The following is a 14976-nucleotide window of genomic DNA, read 5'->3' as shown; positions in this document are numbered from 1 at the left end:
TTTATGACAGACCCTGTCGAAGGCATCACTTAGTTCTAAGAAGTACTCTCATAGGAAATTGTTTTGTTTGCATCGCTAATAAATGTATATGCGCCATTTGTCAGTCTTTCAATATCGATACAACTGTACTTATTTTCGGTGTCGAAATGCTAAAGTTCTTTCCCAAATATGGGTTGAGCCTTAAAATCTCCCATTAAAATGATTTCAGAGTGTGTGTTATATTGAATGATCGTGTTTATTTTGAAAAGGTAGTTGGTGAAGTCGGTAAGGTTGTCCGCATGACATACCGGCATGTAGACAGTCAGTATGCTTATCGTCCCTCCGTTGGTAGTTGACTGAATACCAGCGATATTCTTACTTCTGCAGCTCGTATTAAAGTACTGCGACTCCTCCGTAGGGTCGGACCCGTAGTGGTCCGTTTGTTCAATCTACAGCAGAGGTACCCCACCCCTGGATGTTCGGATAATTGGATAGATTCGATGTTTCGTTTTGTAATAACCACGTTTCTTGCAAAAGTATTACATCGTAGGTATCGCACATATCTATAATGAAGTTGATGTTTCTTTTATAACTTAAAACATTACCAGTCTGCAAAATTCTTTGTTCGTGTAGGTTTTGAAATCTTTCTTTGGTATAGTTAACTTGAAAGATCCAAATTGGGTGGGATTTCGTTGTATTATTTTTTCTACTTGGATTTTACTTCCTTCTATTTTACTATTGATAAAGTTTGGAATATTATCCTCAGTTACGCAACTGTCGAACCTCGAAACAAAGAGCGATGTTTTTAATTCTTAGAAATATTTTGACAAGCAAATTATAATATTTTCACCTTGATTATGTCAATGGCAGTGCTTAAACAAAACCTACTTTGGTAAACAGGCTACAAAAATATGTCGTATTTTGTTATTCGGCGGTACATCCTCACTGCATATTCCTACGGGGAAAGAGAATTTTTGATTGAAAAAATATTTGTCTAGTAAATTTCCACTCAAGACGCCTGCAAATGTAAGTTTATCGACTTTTGTCATAGCAGTAAACCCTCTCTCCTTCCCTTTCGGGGACACATGGTTACATAATATGTAAACGTATGTAGCGTATATCTCTCAACATCGTGAATCAATCGTCAAGCTATTTCCCGATTGCGCCCATGCTACCTAACCGTGGAGCTACTTTCCGCCTACTCCTAACATTATAAAACACATTGCAAGGCATAGTCAACTTCGTGGTAGGAAGAAAATGTTTGGCAATCTTAAAAGACAGTCTAGACTATCTTACACGATACGTTTTACAATGTCTTTCAATGTGTCTTTATGTTTCCTACTACCTTTCGATGTGTATTTACTATGTTTTGCAAGGTCTTATCACGTAGTACGATGATTTATCGTCTGTCGCCATAAACTTGACTTTAATTTATGGTTTTTAATTGTATTTAACAATATTTCACTGTGTTTCTCAAGTTTTAATTATGTTATTCGATGTTTTATCGTCTTTTTACTACGTTTAACTGATTTAAGAGCCGTTTTACCACATTTTTCTATGTTTTTCATGGTTTTATCATATTTTACGATGTTTTACGATTTTTAATGATGGTTTACCATATTTCACAATGCTTTTCAAAGATCAATCATGTTTTACCATATATTTTACTGGTTTTTGTGATATTTTCCACATTTTTTGTTTTTTAAGGTCATTTTCATCATGTAAAACGTCTTCCGTCATATATTAGACTAGTTTTTACGGTTTTTAATGATTTTTTTACAATATTTGACAATGTTTTTAAAGGTTTAGCATGCTGTTTGCTCTTTTAGAGACTTCTGCCATACATTTGACTACATTAAACGGTTTTTAATGATATTGTACCATATTTTACGACCATTAATTAATTAATCGGAATATTTTTACGGTATTCTATCATTTTGATGAGTTGATTGCGGACAAGGCCTTTTTTGCAATAATTTAATCAGATTTTCAAGGTTTTACCATATTTCACCGTCTTCCACTATTTATTTGTATGTTTTACCACATTTTACCGTCTTCCACCCAACATTTGTATGTCTTACCACATTTTACTGTCTTCCACCATACATTTGTATGTTTTACCACATTTTACCATCCTCCACCATATATTTGTATGATTTACCAAATTTCACCGTCTTCCACCACAAATTTGTATGTTTTACCACATTTTACCGTCTTCAACTCTACATTTGTATGTCTTACCACATTTTACGGTCTTACACCATACATCTGTATGTTTTACCACATTTTACGTTTCTCCACCATATATTTGTATGATTTACCAAATTTCACCGTCTTCCACCATATATTTGTATGTTTTACCACATTTTACCGTCTTCCACCATAAATTTGTATGTTTTAACACATTTTACCGTCTTCCACCATACATTTGTATGTTTTACCAAATTTCACCGTCTTCTACCTATATTTGTATGTTTTACCGAATTTCACCGTCATCCACCATATATTTTTATGTTTTTGTAACATTTTACCGTCTTCCACCATACATTTGCATGTTTTCCACAATCCACCGTCTTTCACCAAACATTTGTATGTTTTCCCACATTTAACCGTCTTCCACCATTAATTTGTATGTCTTACATCAATTTACCATCTTCCACTATACATGTGATTGTTTTTAGACATTTTACCGTCTTCCACCATACATTTGTGTGTTTAACGATATTTACCGTCTTCCACCAAACATTTGTATGTTTTACAACATTTTACCGTCTTCCACCATACATTTGTATGTTTTACCACATTTTACCGTCTTCTACCATTTATTTGTTTGTTTAACCACATTTTACCGTCTTCCACCATACATTTGAATGTTTTACCACATTTTACCGTCTTCCACCATAATTTTCTCTGTTTTACCTATTTTATCCAATTTTAGAATTTTTACCGTGTTTTGAATTATTTTGGCACAATTTATCATTCTTCACAGTGTTTTTATTTTTATTTTTGACCTTTTTTCTCTATTTCTTACGGTTTTTAATGATGGTTTACCATATTTCACAATGTTTTTAGAGGTTCAATCATGTTTTACCGTATACTTTAGTGGTTTTTAGTTATATTTTCCAAATTTGAGTTTTTCAAGGTCATTTTCAGAAAGTTTTCATCTTCCATCATATATTTGACTAGTTTTTACGGTTTTCAATGATTTTTTACAATATTTGACTATGTTTTTAAAGGTTTAGCATGCTGTTTGCTGTTTAAGAGTCTTCTACCATACATTTGACTACATTAAACGGTTTTGTATGATATTGTACCATAAAAAAAACTTATACTTATAAGCCGATATAAACTCAAAAAAATGATAGCTAGAAATGTCCTAACGGACACTAGAAATGTCCGATCGGATACAAGAAATGTCCGATGGGACACTAGAAATGTCCGATGGGATATTGAAATGTCCGATCGGACACTAGAAATGTCCTATCGGACATAGAAATGTCCTATCAGACACTAGAAATGTCCTATCGGACACTAGAAATGTCCGATGGGACATTTAAATGTCCGATCGGACACCAGATATGTCCTATCGGACAAGGAAATGTCCTATCGGACACTAGAAATGTCCGATCAGACACAAGAAAGTCCGATGGGACACTACAAATGTCCGATGGGACATTGAAATGTCCGATCGGACACAAAAAATGTCCGATAGGACACAAGAAATGTCAGATGGGACACTAGAAGTGTCCGATGGGACATTGAAATGTCCGATGGGACATTGAAATGTCCGATGGGACATTTAAATGTCCTATCGTACACTAGAAATGTCCGATCGGACACTAAAAATGTCCTTTCGGACATCCGAAATGTTCGATCAGACAGTATTTTACGTTTTTGAGTATTTGAAGTACAGTGTACAACATTTTTTTTAAATTTATTTTTTTTAGACCATTTTTTTCCATATTTCACCGTCTGTTTCCGTCCGTCACCACAAGTTTCTGTGTTTTACCTTCTTTTACCCCATTTTAGCATTTTTACTCTGTTAAACAATATTTTGGCACGTGTTTTCATTCTTCACAAGGTTTAACTATGTGAAACCTATTTTCACTATTTTTACCGTATTTTTCCGTAAAACATTCAAATATATGGTTGAGCACGTTAAAATGTGGTCAAACATTCAAATGTATGGTAGAAGACGGTTAAATGTGGTAAAACATGCAAATGTATGGTAGAAGACGGTAAATTGTATTAAAACTTTCGAATGTATGGTGGAAGACGGTAAAATGTGGTAAAACATACAAATGTATGGTAGAAGACGGTAAAATGTGGTAAAACATACAAATGTTTGGTGGAAGACGGTAAAATGTGACAAACATACAAATGTATGGTAGAAGACGGTAAAATGTGGTAAAACATACAAATGTATGGAGGAAGACGGTAAAATGTGGTAAGACATACAAATGTAGGGTGGAAGACGGTAAAATTTGGTAAAACATACAAATGTATGGTAGAAGACAGTAAATTGTATTAAAACATTCAAATGTATGGTGGAAGACGGTAAAATGAGGTAAAACATACAAATGTATGGTAGAAGACGGTAAAATGTGGTAAAACATACAAATGTTTGGTGGAAGACGGTAAAATGTGACAAACATACAAATGTATGGTAGAAGACGGTAAAATGTGGTAAAACATACAAATGTATGGAGGAAGACGTTAAAATGTGGTAAGACATACAAATGTAGGGTGGAAGACGGTAAAATTTGGTAAAACATACAAATGTATGGTGGAAGACGGTAAAATGTGGTAAGACATACAAACGTAGGGTGGAAGACGGTAAAATGTGGTAAAACATACAAATATGTGGTGGAAGACGGTGAAATTTGGTAAATCATACAAATATATGGTGGAAGACGGTAAAATGTGGTAAGACATACAAATGTAGGGTGGAAGACGGTAAAATGTGTTAAAACATACAAATATATGGTGGAAGACGGTTAAATATGGTAAAACATACAAATGTATGGTGGAAGACGGTAAAATGTGTTAAAACATACAAATATATGGTGGAAGACGGTTAAATATGGTAAAACATACAAATATATGGTGGAAGACGGTTAATAATGGTAAATCCTTGAAAATCTGATTAAATTATGGTAAAAAAGGCCTCGTCCGCAATCGACTCATCAAAATGATAGAATACAGTAAAAATATTCCGATTAATTAATTCATGGTCTTAAAATATGGTACAATATCATTTTAAACCATTTCATGTAGTCAAATGTATGGCATAAGACTCTAAAACAGCAAACAGCATACTGAACCTCTAAAAACATAGTCAAATATTGTAAAAAATCATTAAAAACCTTAAAAAATAGTCAAATATATGACGGAAGACGTTTAACATGATGAAAATGACCTTGAAAAACTAAAATTTGGAAAATATCACTAAAAACCAGTAAAGTATATGATAAAACATGATTGATCCTTGAAAAGCATTGTGAAATATGCTAAACCATCATTAAAAACCGTTAAACATCGTAAAATATGATAAAACCATGAAAAACATAGAAAAATATGGAAAAACATCTCTTTAATCAGTTAAACGTAGTAAAAAGACGGTAAAACATCATATAACATAATTAAGACTTTAGAAACACAGTTAAATATGGTCAAATACCATTTGAAACCAGAAAAATTTGTCAAATATATGGCGACAGACGGTAAATTATCGTATTATGTGATAACACTTGAAAAACATAGTAAAAAAACATCGCAAAGTAGTAGGAAACATAAAGACATATTGAAAGACATTGTAAAACGTTTCGTGTAAGATAGCCTATAGACCGTCTTTTAGGATTGCCAAACATTTTCTTCCCACCACGAAGTTGACTATGCCTTGCAATGTGTTTTCTAATGTTAGGATTATGCGGAAGGTAGCTCCACGGTTAGGTAGCACGGGCGCCATCGGGAAATAGCTTGACGATTGATTCACGATGTTGAGAGATATACGCTAGAGTTGTGTTTTCATCCAGTGCTCTGTGTTTGACGGCTTGCTGACGGCGTGGCGTACAGATACGTTTTATTTTTTGTTACCTTTTCTTATTCATTATTTTTGTTTGTTTTATTGGTTTACGACGCAGTTGCTTGTATTATTTCTATCATTTATTATTTCTTAAATAATAAGTATTGTTTGTTTTTTTTTATTATAAATTTAATTTAGACCATCCGAACATCCTCAAAATTCGCAGAACTTCTCTTGGTGAATAATCATACCCCACTTAACAACAAGGGTCCTAAACCATTGCATATAGAAAAAAAGGGCATTAGATTAAATTTACTTGAACAATTAGAAATCAATTAACGAACGAATGACCCAAATTTAACACTAATTAATAAAGTACGGAAAATAATTTACTCACCACTTCTCAGTATTTTCACAAAACCCAAGCAGTATAATGCACCCAAATAATTCATAGCAATAAAGTCATTAGTAAATAATTAAGAACTCATTACCATTTACTGAGGGGAAAATATAGATTGGTTTAACCAACAATAGATCATGTCATCGGTTTAACCAGTAATAAATCAATGTATGCACCTTCAAAATTTACATTTGAAATAGTATAAATACGTCGTCTCAATGTGGACTAACCACAGTTTGAAAATTGCCTTGTAAGCCGAAACAGCTGTCACAATAATAAAAAACTAAAACACTTGCAGAACTTAATAATAATATTATCAAATTTAATCTAAATTAAATTTATAATAAAAAAAAATTAAATGGAGTTCTACGAATTAAACACAAAAACAATAAATAACTATTGTTTGATTTTTTTTTGTAATTTGTTGAAATGGCGGAGGACAAAAATCGACCTCCGGACCCTGAGTCCATTTCTTATATTGTAGACGACTACGATTCTGATGATATTCAGACTTCTGTAACCATTCCTCCCGAAAACGACGACCACCGCTTTGCCTTAATGTACCTCCTAAAATTAAATCTCTTTCACAATCAAACGAAGCCCCAATTTCTAATGGAAGTTATAATGATACCATTCCTCGAGAAGCAAAAGCTATTGAGCTTATGTATTCTATTTCATCTTCAGCTCCATTTACTGTCAATGTCCAAAGGACTGAACAGGGGAAAATAATTCATCCCCTGGATTTTGGTAAATTTATTTTTAGCTCAAAACTCAATAACCTTGGTATTATAAATGGATCAATAAAACCGGAAGGTCGATACAAACTATCCATAGAATTACTTTTAATTTAACCAGAATAGGCAGAGTAAGAGGAATCCCAACCGATCTATCAGAAACAGTAATAGTAGACGCTCTTAATGACTCTCAATTAACTCCAAAAGTTTTAAAAGCACGTCGTTTGAATTTCAAGGATACTTCCACCGGCACCACTATATAGAAACCTTTTTATTTATTATAACGCTCTTACCGTTGAAATATACAGATTCCCGACTATCCAATGTTTCAACTGTTGCCGTTTTGGAAATTAAACCTATTTGTCGTTCCCCTCCTTATTGTTTCCATTGCGGAGAGGATCATCCCTTTAAACAGTGTCAAAATACAAGGAATAACCCTATTTGTATTAATTGTAAGGGCAACCAAACTGCTGTTAGTGTGGCCTGTCCAGAGTTATCTAGACAGAGAAATATCAAACAGACAATGGCTGCAGACAACATTTCCTACTTTCAGGCCTCTCAATTATTCCCTCCCACAAAAAAATCTATTGCAGAGATAACGACTAACGCTTCTCTTTTTCATTTTTCTTCCCCTAAATCCCTTCTTTCACCTTCCCACAAAGAAACAATTTTCAAACCGATAAAATCTAATCCAAAATTTATTCCTTCTTTCGATAAAAAACTACATAATGATCTTTTACTTAACCCGAAGGGGAATAATAAATCCCAGGCTCCCAATGGGACTGCCTTAAAAAACTTTTCCACTTCCGATATCTTCCCTAAGGTCATGATTGAAAATTCTTTTTTTATTCAAACTTTAATTACCCTATTAATTACGATCCTTTCAAATAACAATAAAGTACCGTCCAGAGCTGCCGAATATATGAAATCTTTACTCTCTAGCCTTCCCGATGTATCCGCAACTGAGCAAAATACTTCAATGGAATAGTAGAAGTCTATTCGCAAATTGATCTTGTACAGTTACTTGATGAACATAATATTTCAGTTGCTGCCATCTCCGAAACCTGGTTAAAACCCTCATACCAATTTAAAATTCCTGGATATCACTGTCTAAGACATGATAGACTGGATGGCAAAGGTGGCACTGCTTTTATTATACATAATTCTATCCCTTTTAAACAAATTATTTTCCACACTCTCTCCAATAATTTTCAGAAAGTAGAAGCTGTTGTATCTGATATTACATAACTATTAATATATATCCCTCCCTTTACAATTTTTGTTGAAAACGAATGGTCAACATTTATATCCTAGATTCGTCCCCCGTAAATGATACTTGGGGACTTCAATGCTCATTCTCCTTCTTGGGGCAGTGAGTTAACAAACCGTTCTGGCCATAATCTATTAGATTTTATGGATACATATTATTTATGTATTCTTAATGACGGATCTCCAACTCGTTTTACTGCCCCTCAACATCGGAAAAGTGGAGTCGATTTATCTTTTTGCTCATCTTCGGTGATTCCCATATGTTCTCGGAATATTCTTAAAAATCCCCTTTCCAGTGACCATTTTCCTATAATAATTACCTTCCACCATCTATCTTCCACGCATTCCTTTTCGATAAACAATAGTTTTAAATTTACAACGAAAGACGCGAATTGGAGAAATTTTTCTTCAGAATTAGACTCCATTGTTCAAGCATCTAAGTCTTCCCTTGTCAACACTAGTTTACAATGTGAATTATTTCCTAACATGATAGTAAAAGCTGCAGAATTAACACTTAAAAAACGTAATGTTAACATTAAGATAAAACAAACCACCCCACTGTGGGATGAAGAATGCACTAGTGTCGTTAAATCCAGAAGAGAAGCATTTTCCATTTTCCGTAAATGTATGTCTTTCGAAAATTACCTTTCTGTGAAACGCGTCCAGGCAGAAGCGAAACGCGTTTTGAAAAACAAAAAGCGGTCTGGATGAATGAATCTCCCCAGTCATCCGTATGGTCCTATTTAAAAAAATTCGGTTCGTCATATACCTTAGGCATTTGGTTTGACACGAAACTTAACTTTATCAAGCATATTGAAATAATTACCAATAAAGCTTTGAAAATGCTGGGATTTATTTTAAGGGTATCTAGTGATTTCAAAAATGTAAATACTGTAAAAACATTATAAATTTCACTCCTTGTTGAATATAATATAATATAATATAATATACAGTTGAGTTTCTCTGTAAGGAAAGAAGAGGTTTATTGTGTTAATCTCATAAGATTTACATAAAGAAAAGCATTCAGTAACAAAACATTACCTGTAAGGAAAGAAACGACATTTAATGTTATTAATTGTTATGTCAATTCCTTAATCACAATCACGATAGCAATTACAAATTATTGAAATTATTCCCATCAATCTGCCTTGTCACAACCCATAGATTACATTTACTATGTCTTAAACCATAGATTACGAAATATCGAGTCGACTGTGTAGGTACTGTGGCGCACATCCAGCTAGTGACAGTCCACGACACACACTGCCACAATGACAAGACAAGCTCGGCATTGCCTTGAATTAAAGAAAATTATATTTTTCTTTACATATATATTTATGCTCTCTATGGTATGTTTGGGATCGCACCAACCTCCCCACAGTCCGGAATAAATATAATTATTATATAAGTGTAAAATTATTTAAGGTCTGAAACCAACAAGGCAGTTATGACAATTATTATTATAAAGGAAACCAACCCGACGAAGGCTCGCTGCTAAGACGCGCTAGTATAGCATACTGCCATCAGAACAGTGGGAAAGTTGATGTGGGCTAATTTAATTAAAATAAAATAATAAAAAATTAAATGTGTGATAAAAAAGTATGAGTGCAATGCTTATTAAGCTGGGGACTCGCTTCCAGATAAAATTATAGTTGTTAATTTATTTGTGGATTTATCTGCGGACGCATTTAAAGAGAAAACCATTCTTGAGTTTGAAGTACAGTTTTAAAATTCTTATTGCTGACTAGGTGTTTTCGGAACCAATCTCATAAGCTGAAATGTCAGACATTGAAAGTATTGTCTCTCTTCAGTTTACATAATGTCTGTTGTTTGATTCTAGATGGAAAGACATCAGATTGGACGACGGTGTTGAACATGAATGTGATAGCGCTGAGCATCGCTACTCGGGAGGCCCTGAAGAGCATGAGGACTCGAGGAGATGATGGTCAGATAATCAATATCAACAGGTTCAACTTTCAACTTATTATCATACTCATCAATAAAAATAATTCACAATGTTAAAAGATTAAGGAAGAAATGATGAAGCATACTTCACTTTGAAGCAAGAGGTTCTGTATCAGATTCAGATTTAAAGATTGCCAGCAGTGCATTCCAGTTTTAAAATGTACTTAGTATTTCATATAGGTGTAGCACATTGATTAGTTGGGGTACCGCAATTCATTTACTCCACTAAGACACATTTCTAAAATAATTGAATAAATAATAGTGCTTCGTCAACGTTCGCAAAAACATCTCGAGAATAAAAGACACGCATTCATCACTGAAAATCTCGGTTATTTTTCAGGTGACAAATCAAATAAGCAATAAATGTTGAATGAAACATACGTGTACACATTGAATTATTTGGCGGGTTTAGAATAAACCGACGCGACGTAGCGCAATGGTAGAGAATCTGACCGACAATCAGAAAGCTGCGGGTTCAATTCCCGTCAGCGGCATTTATTTTTTCAATTTATACAATACGGGTGTTTCAGGCTTGTCATCCTTTGTGCTATGCATAAAAAATTATTTATAAACATTAAAATATTTGAAAAAAGATTAATTTGTACTTATTGTTCAGAAATTATTGTAAGGAACATATGAATAAATACATGTTATGTGTGTGTTTCAGCATTGTGGGCCACCAGATCCCTCGCCACCAGGGCTTTAACGCCGGTATCTACTCCCCCAGCAAGTACGCAGTCACCGCCCTCACGGAGACTGTGTCCCACGAGCTCTCTGTGAGAAAAAATTGCATTAGATTAGAAAGGGCAAATCGGAAGTAGACCCTCAACCTGCTATAACACCTACTTCAACGGCATCCTCTGTTAATAAAAACACATCCTCAAAATTCGCAGAACATCTCTTGGTGAATAATCATACCCCACTTAACAACAAGGGTCCTAAACCATTGCATATAGAAAAAAAATTGCATTACATTAGACTCTTTCGATGTGTTTTTACTATGTTTTGCAAGGTCTTATCACGTAGTACGATGATTTATCGTCTGTCGCCATAAACTTGACTTTAATTTATGGTTTTTAATTGTATTTAACAATATTTCACTGTGTTTCTCAAGTTTTAATTATGTTATTTGATGTTTTATCGTCTTTTTACTACGTTTAACTGATTTAAGAGACGTTTTACCACATTTTTCTATGTTTTTCATGGTTTTATCATATTTTACGATGTTTTACGATTTTTAATGATGGTTTACCATATTTCACAATGCTTTTCAAAGATCAATCATGTTTTACCATATATTTTACTGGTTTTTGTGATATTTTCCACATTTTTTGTTTTTTAAGGTCATTTTCATCATGTAAAACGTCTTCCGTCATATATTAGACTAGTTTTTACGGTTTTTAATGATTTTTTACAATATTTGACAATGTTTTTAAAGGTTTAGCATGCTGTTTGCTCTTTTAGAGACTTCTGCCATACATTTGACTACATTAAACGGTTTTTAATGATATTGTACCATATTTTACGAGCATAAATTAATTAATCGGAATATTTTTACGGTATTCTATCATTTTGATGAGTTGATTGCGGATGAGGCCTTTTTAGCCATAATTTAATCAGATTTTCAAGGTTTTACCATATTTCACTGTCTTCCACCATATATTTGTATGTTTTACCACACTTTACCGTCTTCCACCATACATTTGTATGTTTTACCACATTTTACTGTCTTCCACCACATATTTGTATGTTTTACCACATTTTATTGTCTTCCACCCAACATTTGTATGTTTTACCATATTTTACGGTCTCCCACCATACATTTGTATGTTTTACCACATTTTACTGCCTTCCACCACATATTTATATGCTTTACCACATTTTATTGTCTTCCACCCAACATTTGTATGTTTTACCATATTTTACGGTCTCCCACCATACATTTGTATGTTTTACCACATTTTATTGTCTTCCACCACATATTTGTATGTTTTACCACATTTTACCGTCTTCCACCCAACATTTGTATGTTTTACCATATTTTACTCTCTTCCAGCATACATTTGTAAGTTTTACTACATTTTACTGTCTTCCACCACATATTTGTATGTTTTACCACATTTTACCGTCTTCCACCACATATTTGTATGTTTTACCACATTTTTCCGTCTTCTAGCATACATTTGTATGTTTTACCCTATGTTATCCCATTTTAGAATTTTTACCGTGTTTAAGATTATTTTAGCACATGTTTTCATTCTTCACAGTATTTTTCTACGCTGGACCTGTTTCATTTTTTTATACCGTATTTCCCATGTTAAATAATGATTCATCACATCATCAATTGATTAAATGTCATTTATGAACCTTCGCTATGTTTTTCCACCATTTACTGTTTTTAAAGATATATATTAGTATCTTACTATGTTAAACCATATTTGCATGTGTTTTACAACGTTGGTAAATTATGGTTTAAAATGACAAAAACAAGACGAAAAATGAGGAACAGGTTAACCATTAGACGTTTGGGAAAATTTTATAAAGAAAACTAAGAAAAATGGTAGAAAAAGAGTAAATACGCTTAAACATGGAAAAACACGACCAGTATTGTGAAAAATTGTCAAATGTGGTTAAAGATGACAAAGCATGGCAAAAAATTAGGAATTTGTTGATAAACGGTACGCTGTCTAAAAGACTGCCAAACATAGTATACATGGTAAAATGTGTTTAAAGCTAGAACACTCACAATACAAGTTAAAACAAGTAAAACATGTGAAAAAATGGTAAAATTCGTTGAAACCTAGCGAAAACATGGTTAAATAATTTAATAAAGGTAAGATTAGCAAAAAATGACGAAATTCAGTAGGAAAAGTTGAAAAATGTTAAAATTTGTAAAACTTGGTGATATTTTCTTGAGCACAGCTAAATTAACATATTAAAAGCATCGAAAATAGGTTTTCATACAAGAGAAACCCAATATCGGCGAAATGTTCACAATAATGAAAGTTCGTGAACAGACTCAATCAAAGTACACAGTGAAAAAAAAAATTCAGTAAAAGTGCTGAAAAATACGTAAAAATGGTAAACGGTAAGTTTAAATTGGTAAAAAATCGCAAAGAACAATCCAGAAAATTGGCGAAAAACGGATAATAGTGTCAAAAAATGTCAAAGATGAGATTTTTCAAAAAATTTCAAAGATGAGATTTTTCAAAAAATGAACGGAATAGATATAGAATAGGAAGTAGAACGGGAAAACTTACAAACTATATACAATGAAGAAAAAACAAATGGATAATAGACTAAACAATTTCACACATCGGAAAAGTGCAAAAGACGATTTATCGCATGAAATTCAGTTAAATATCGTTGAAGGCCTAAAAAACATAAAATAGAAAACATGTTTTAAGTTGGCGAAATATATTTTTTTAATATATTTTATAAAATACAGTATAATTATTTATATTTACAAAATAACAATATATTTCAAATTATAATTGAACATGTTTACCTTCACGAGAGTCTATAATACTCGTATGTTAAGGGGATAGGAAATGTATAAGATTCAGTAAAACAGTATATCCAAGATTTTCCACAATTTACACCATTTTAAACTATATTTTATTAATTATAGGCCATTAAGAATGTTTTTCCTCTTTTTTACTATATTTTGTGTCCACATCGAATATTTCTTTTAAAAGATTTATGTTCATTTGGAAATAAATTAAATTAATTTACATTATACTGTGTCCGATCGGACAAAACTGTGTCCGATCGGACAAATAATTGTCCGATCAGACGATTTTTTGTCCAATCGGACAATACTTTGTCCGATCGGACAAGTCTGTGTCCGATTGGACAAGTCTGTGTCCATCAGAATTGGACAATAATTTATCCGATCGGACACAGACTTGTCCGATCGGACACAGCCTTGTCCGATCGGACACAGACCTGTCCGATCGGACAAAGAATTGTCCGATCGGACAATTATTTGTCCGATCGGACACAGTTTTGTCCGATCGGACAAAGTATTGTCCGATCGGACACAGACTTGTCCGATCGGACAATTATTTGTCCGATCGGACACAGTTTTGTCCGATCGGACACAGTATTGTCTGATCGGACAAAGTATTGTCCGATGGGAATAACTTTATCCAATTGGACAACACTTTAGACAACTGCTACGTCGGATGTTTTTGTTAGGACATTTCTGTCCATCTGTCAATACAATAATTTGTAGAATTACAATTCTTTTGATAAATTCAAAATTTTCTCCACAATTTTTCAAAGGGATGCGTCAATGCATACGTTCAACAATAAACATACTAACGCGTAGTAATGAGAAATTACGGTTAGAAGTTGAAAAGCGGTAAATGACGTTAAAAATAGCAACGGCAAAGAGTTACTTAATCAATAAAGTAAAATGCAGTAATAATGTCCAACGTTAAATAACTCTTACTTTATTGTAAAAAGGTGGTTAAAGGTAAAGAGATTAATTAAATTAAATAAAATTGATTTCTTAAAAAATCAGAATACGGGATAAAACGCTTAAACGCATAAAAATGGCATAAAATGGTAAAAATGATAAAATACTTTAAAATTGTAGA

The 14976-nt window shown here is 33.1% G+C and overlaps 1 protein-coding gene across 1 annotated transcript in view; it reads left to right on the top strand.

The window, feature by feature from the left end:
• Positions 1 to 14976, top strand: part of LOC149419876 (uncharacterized) — a 126799-nt gene that overhangs the window by 54897 nt on the left and 56926 nt on the right. Inside the window, exons 8-10 of the mRNA XM_089637559.1 lie at positions 249 to 300; positions 10248 to 10374; positions 11040 to 11148. Coding sequence (XP_089493685.1) covers positions 249 to 300; positions 10248 to 10374; positions 11040 to 11148 — 288 coding nt within the window. The remainder of the gene's footprint in view (positions 1 to 248; positions 301 to 10247; positions 10375 to 11039; positions 11149 to 14976) is intronic.

The sequence above is a fragment of the Hesperophylax consimilis genome, chromosome 11, assembly GCF_061612785.1.
Source record: "Hesperophylax consimilis isolate HC1 chromosome 11, BYU_Hcon_1.0, whole genome shotgun sequence".
NCBI classification, from domain to species: domain Eukaryota; kingdom Metazoa; phylum Arthropoda; class Insecta; order Trichoptera; family Limnephilidae; genus Hesperophylax; species Hesperophylax consimilis.
Note: the sequence above shows the minus strand (reverse complement) of the source record. Positions and strands in the feature narration are given on the sequence as shown.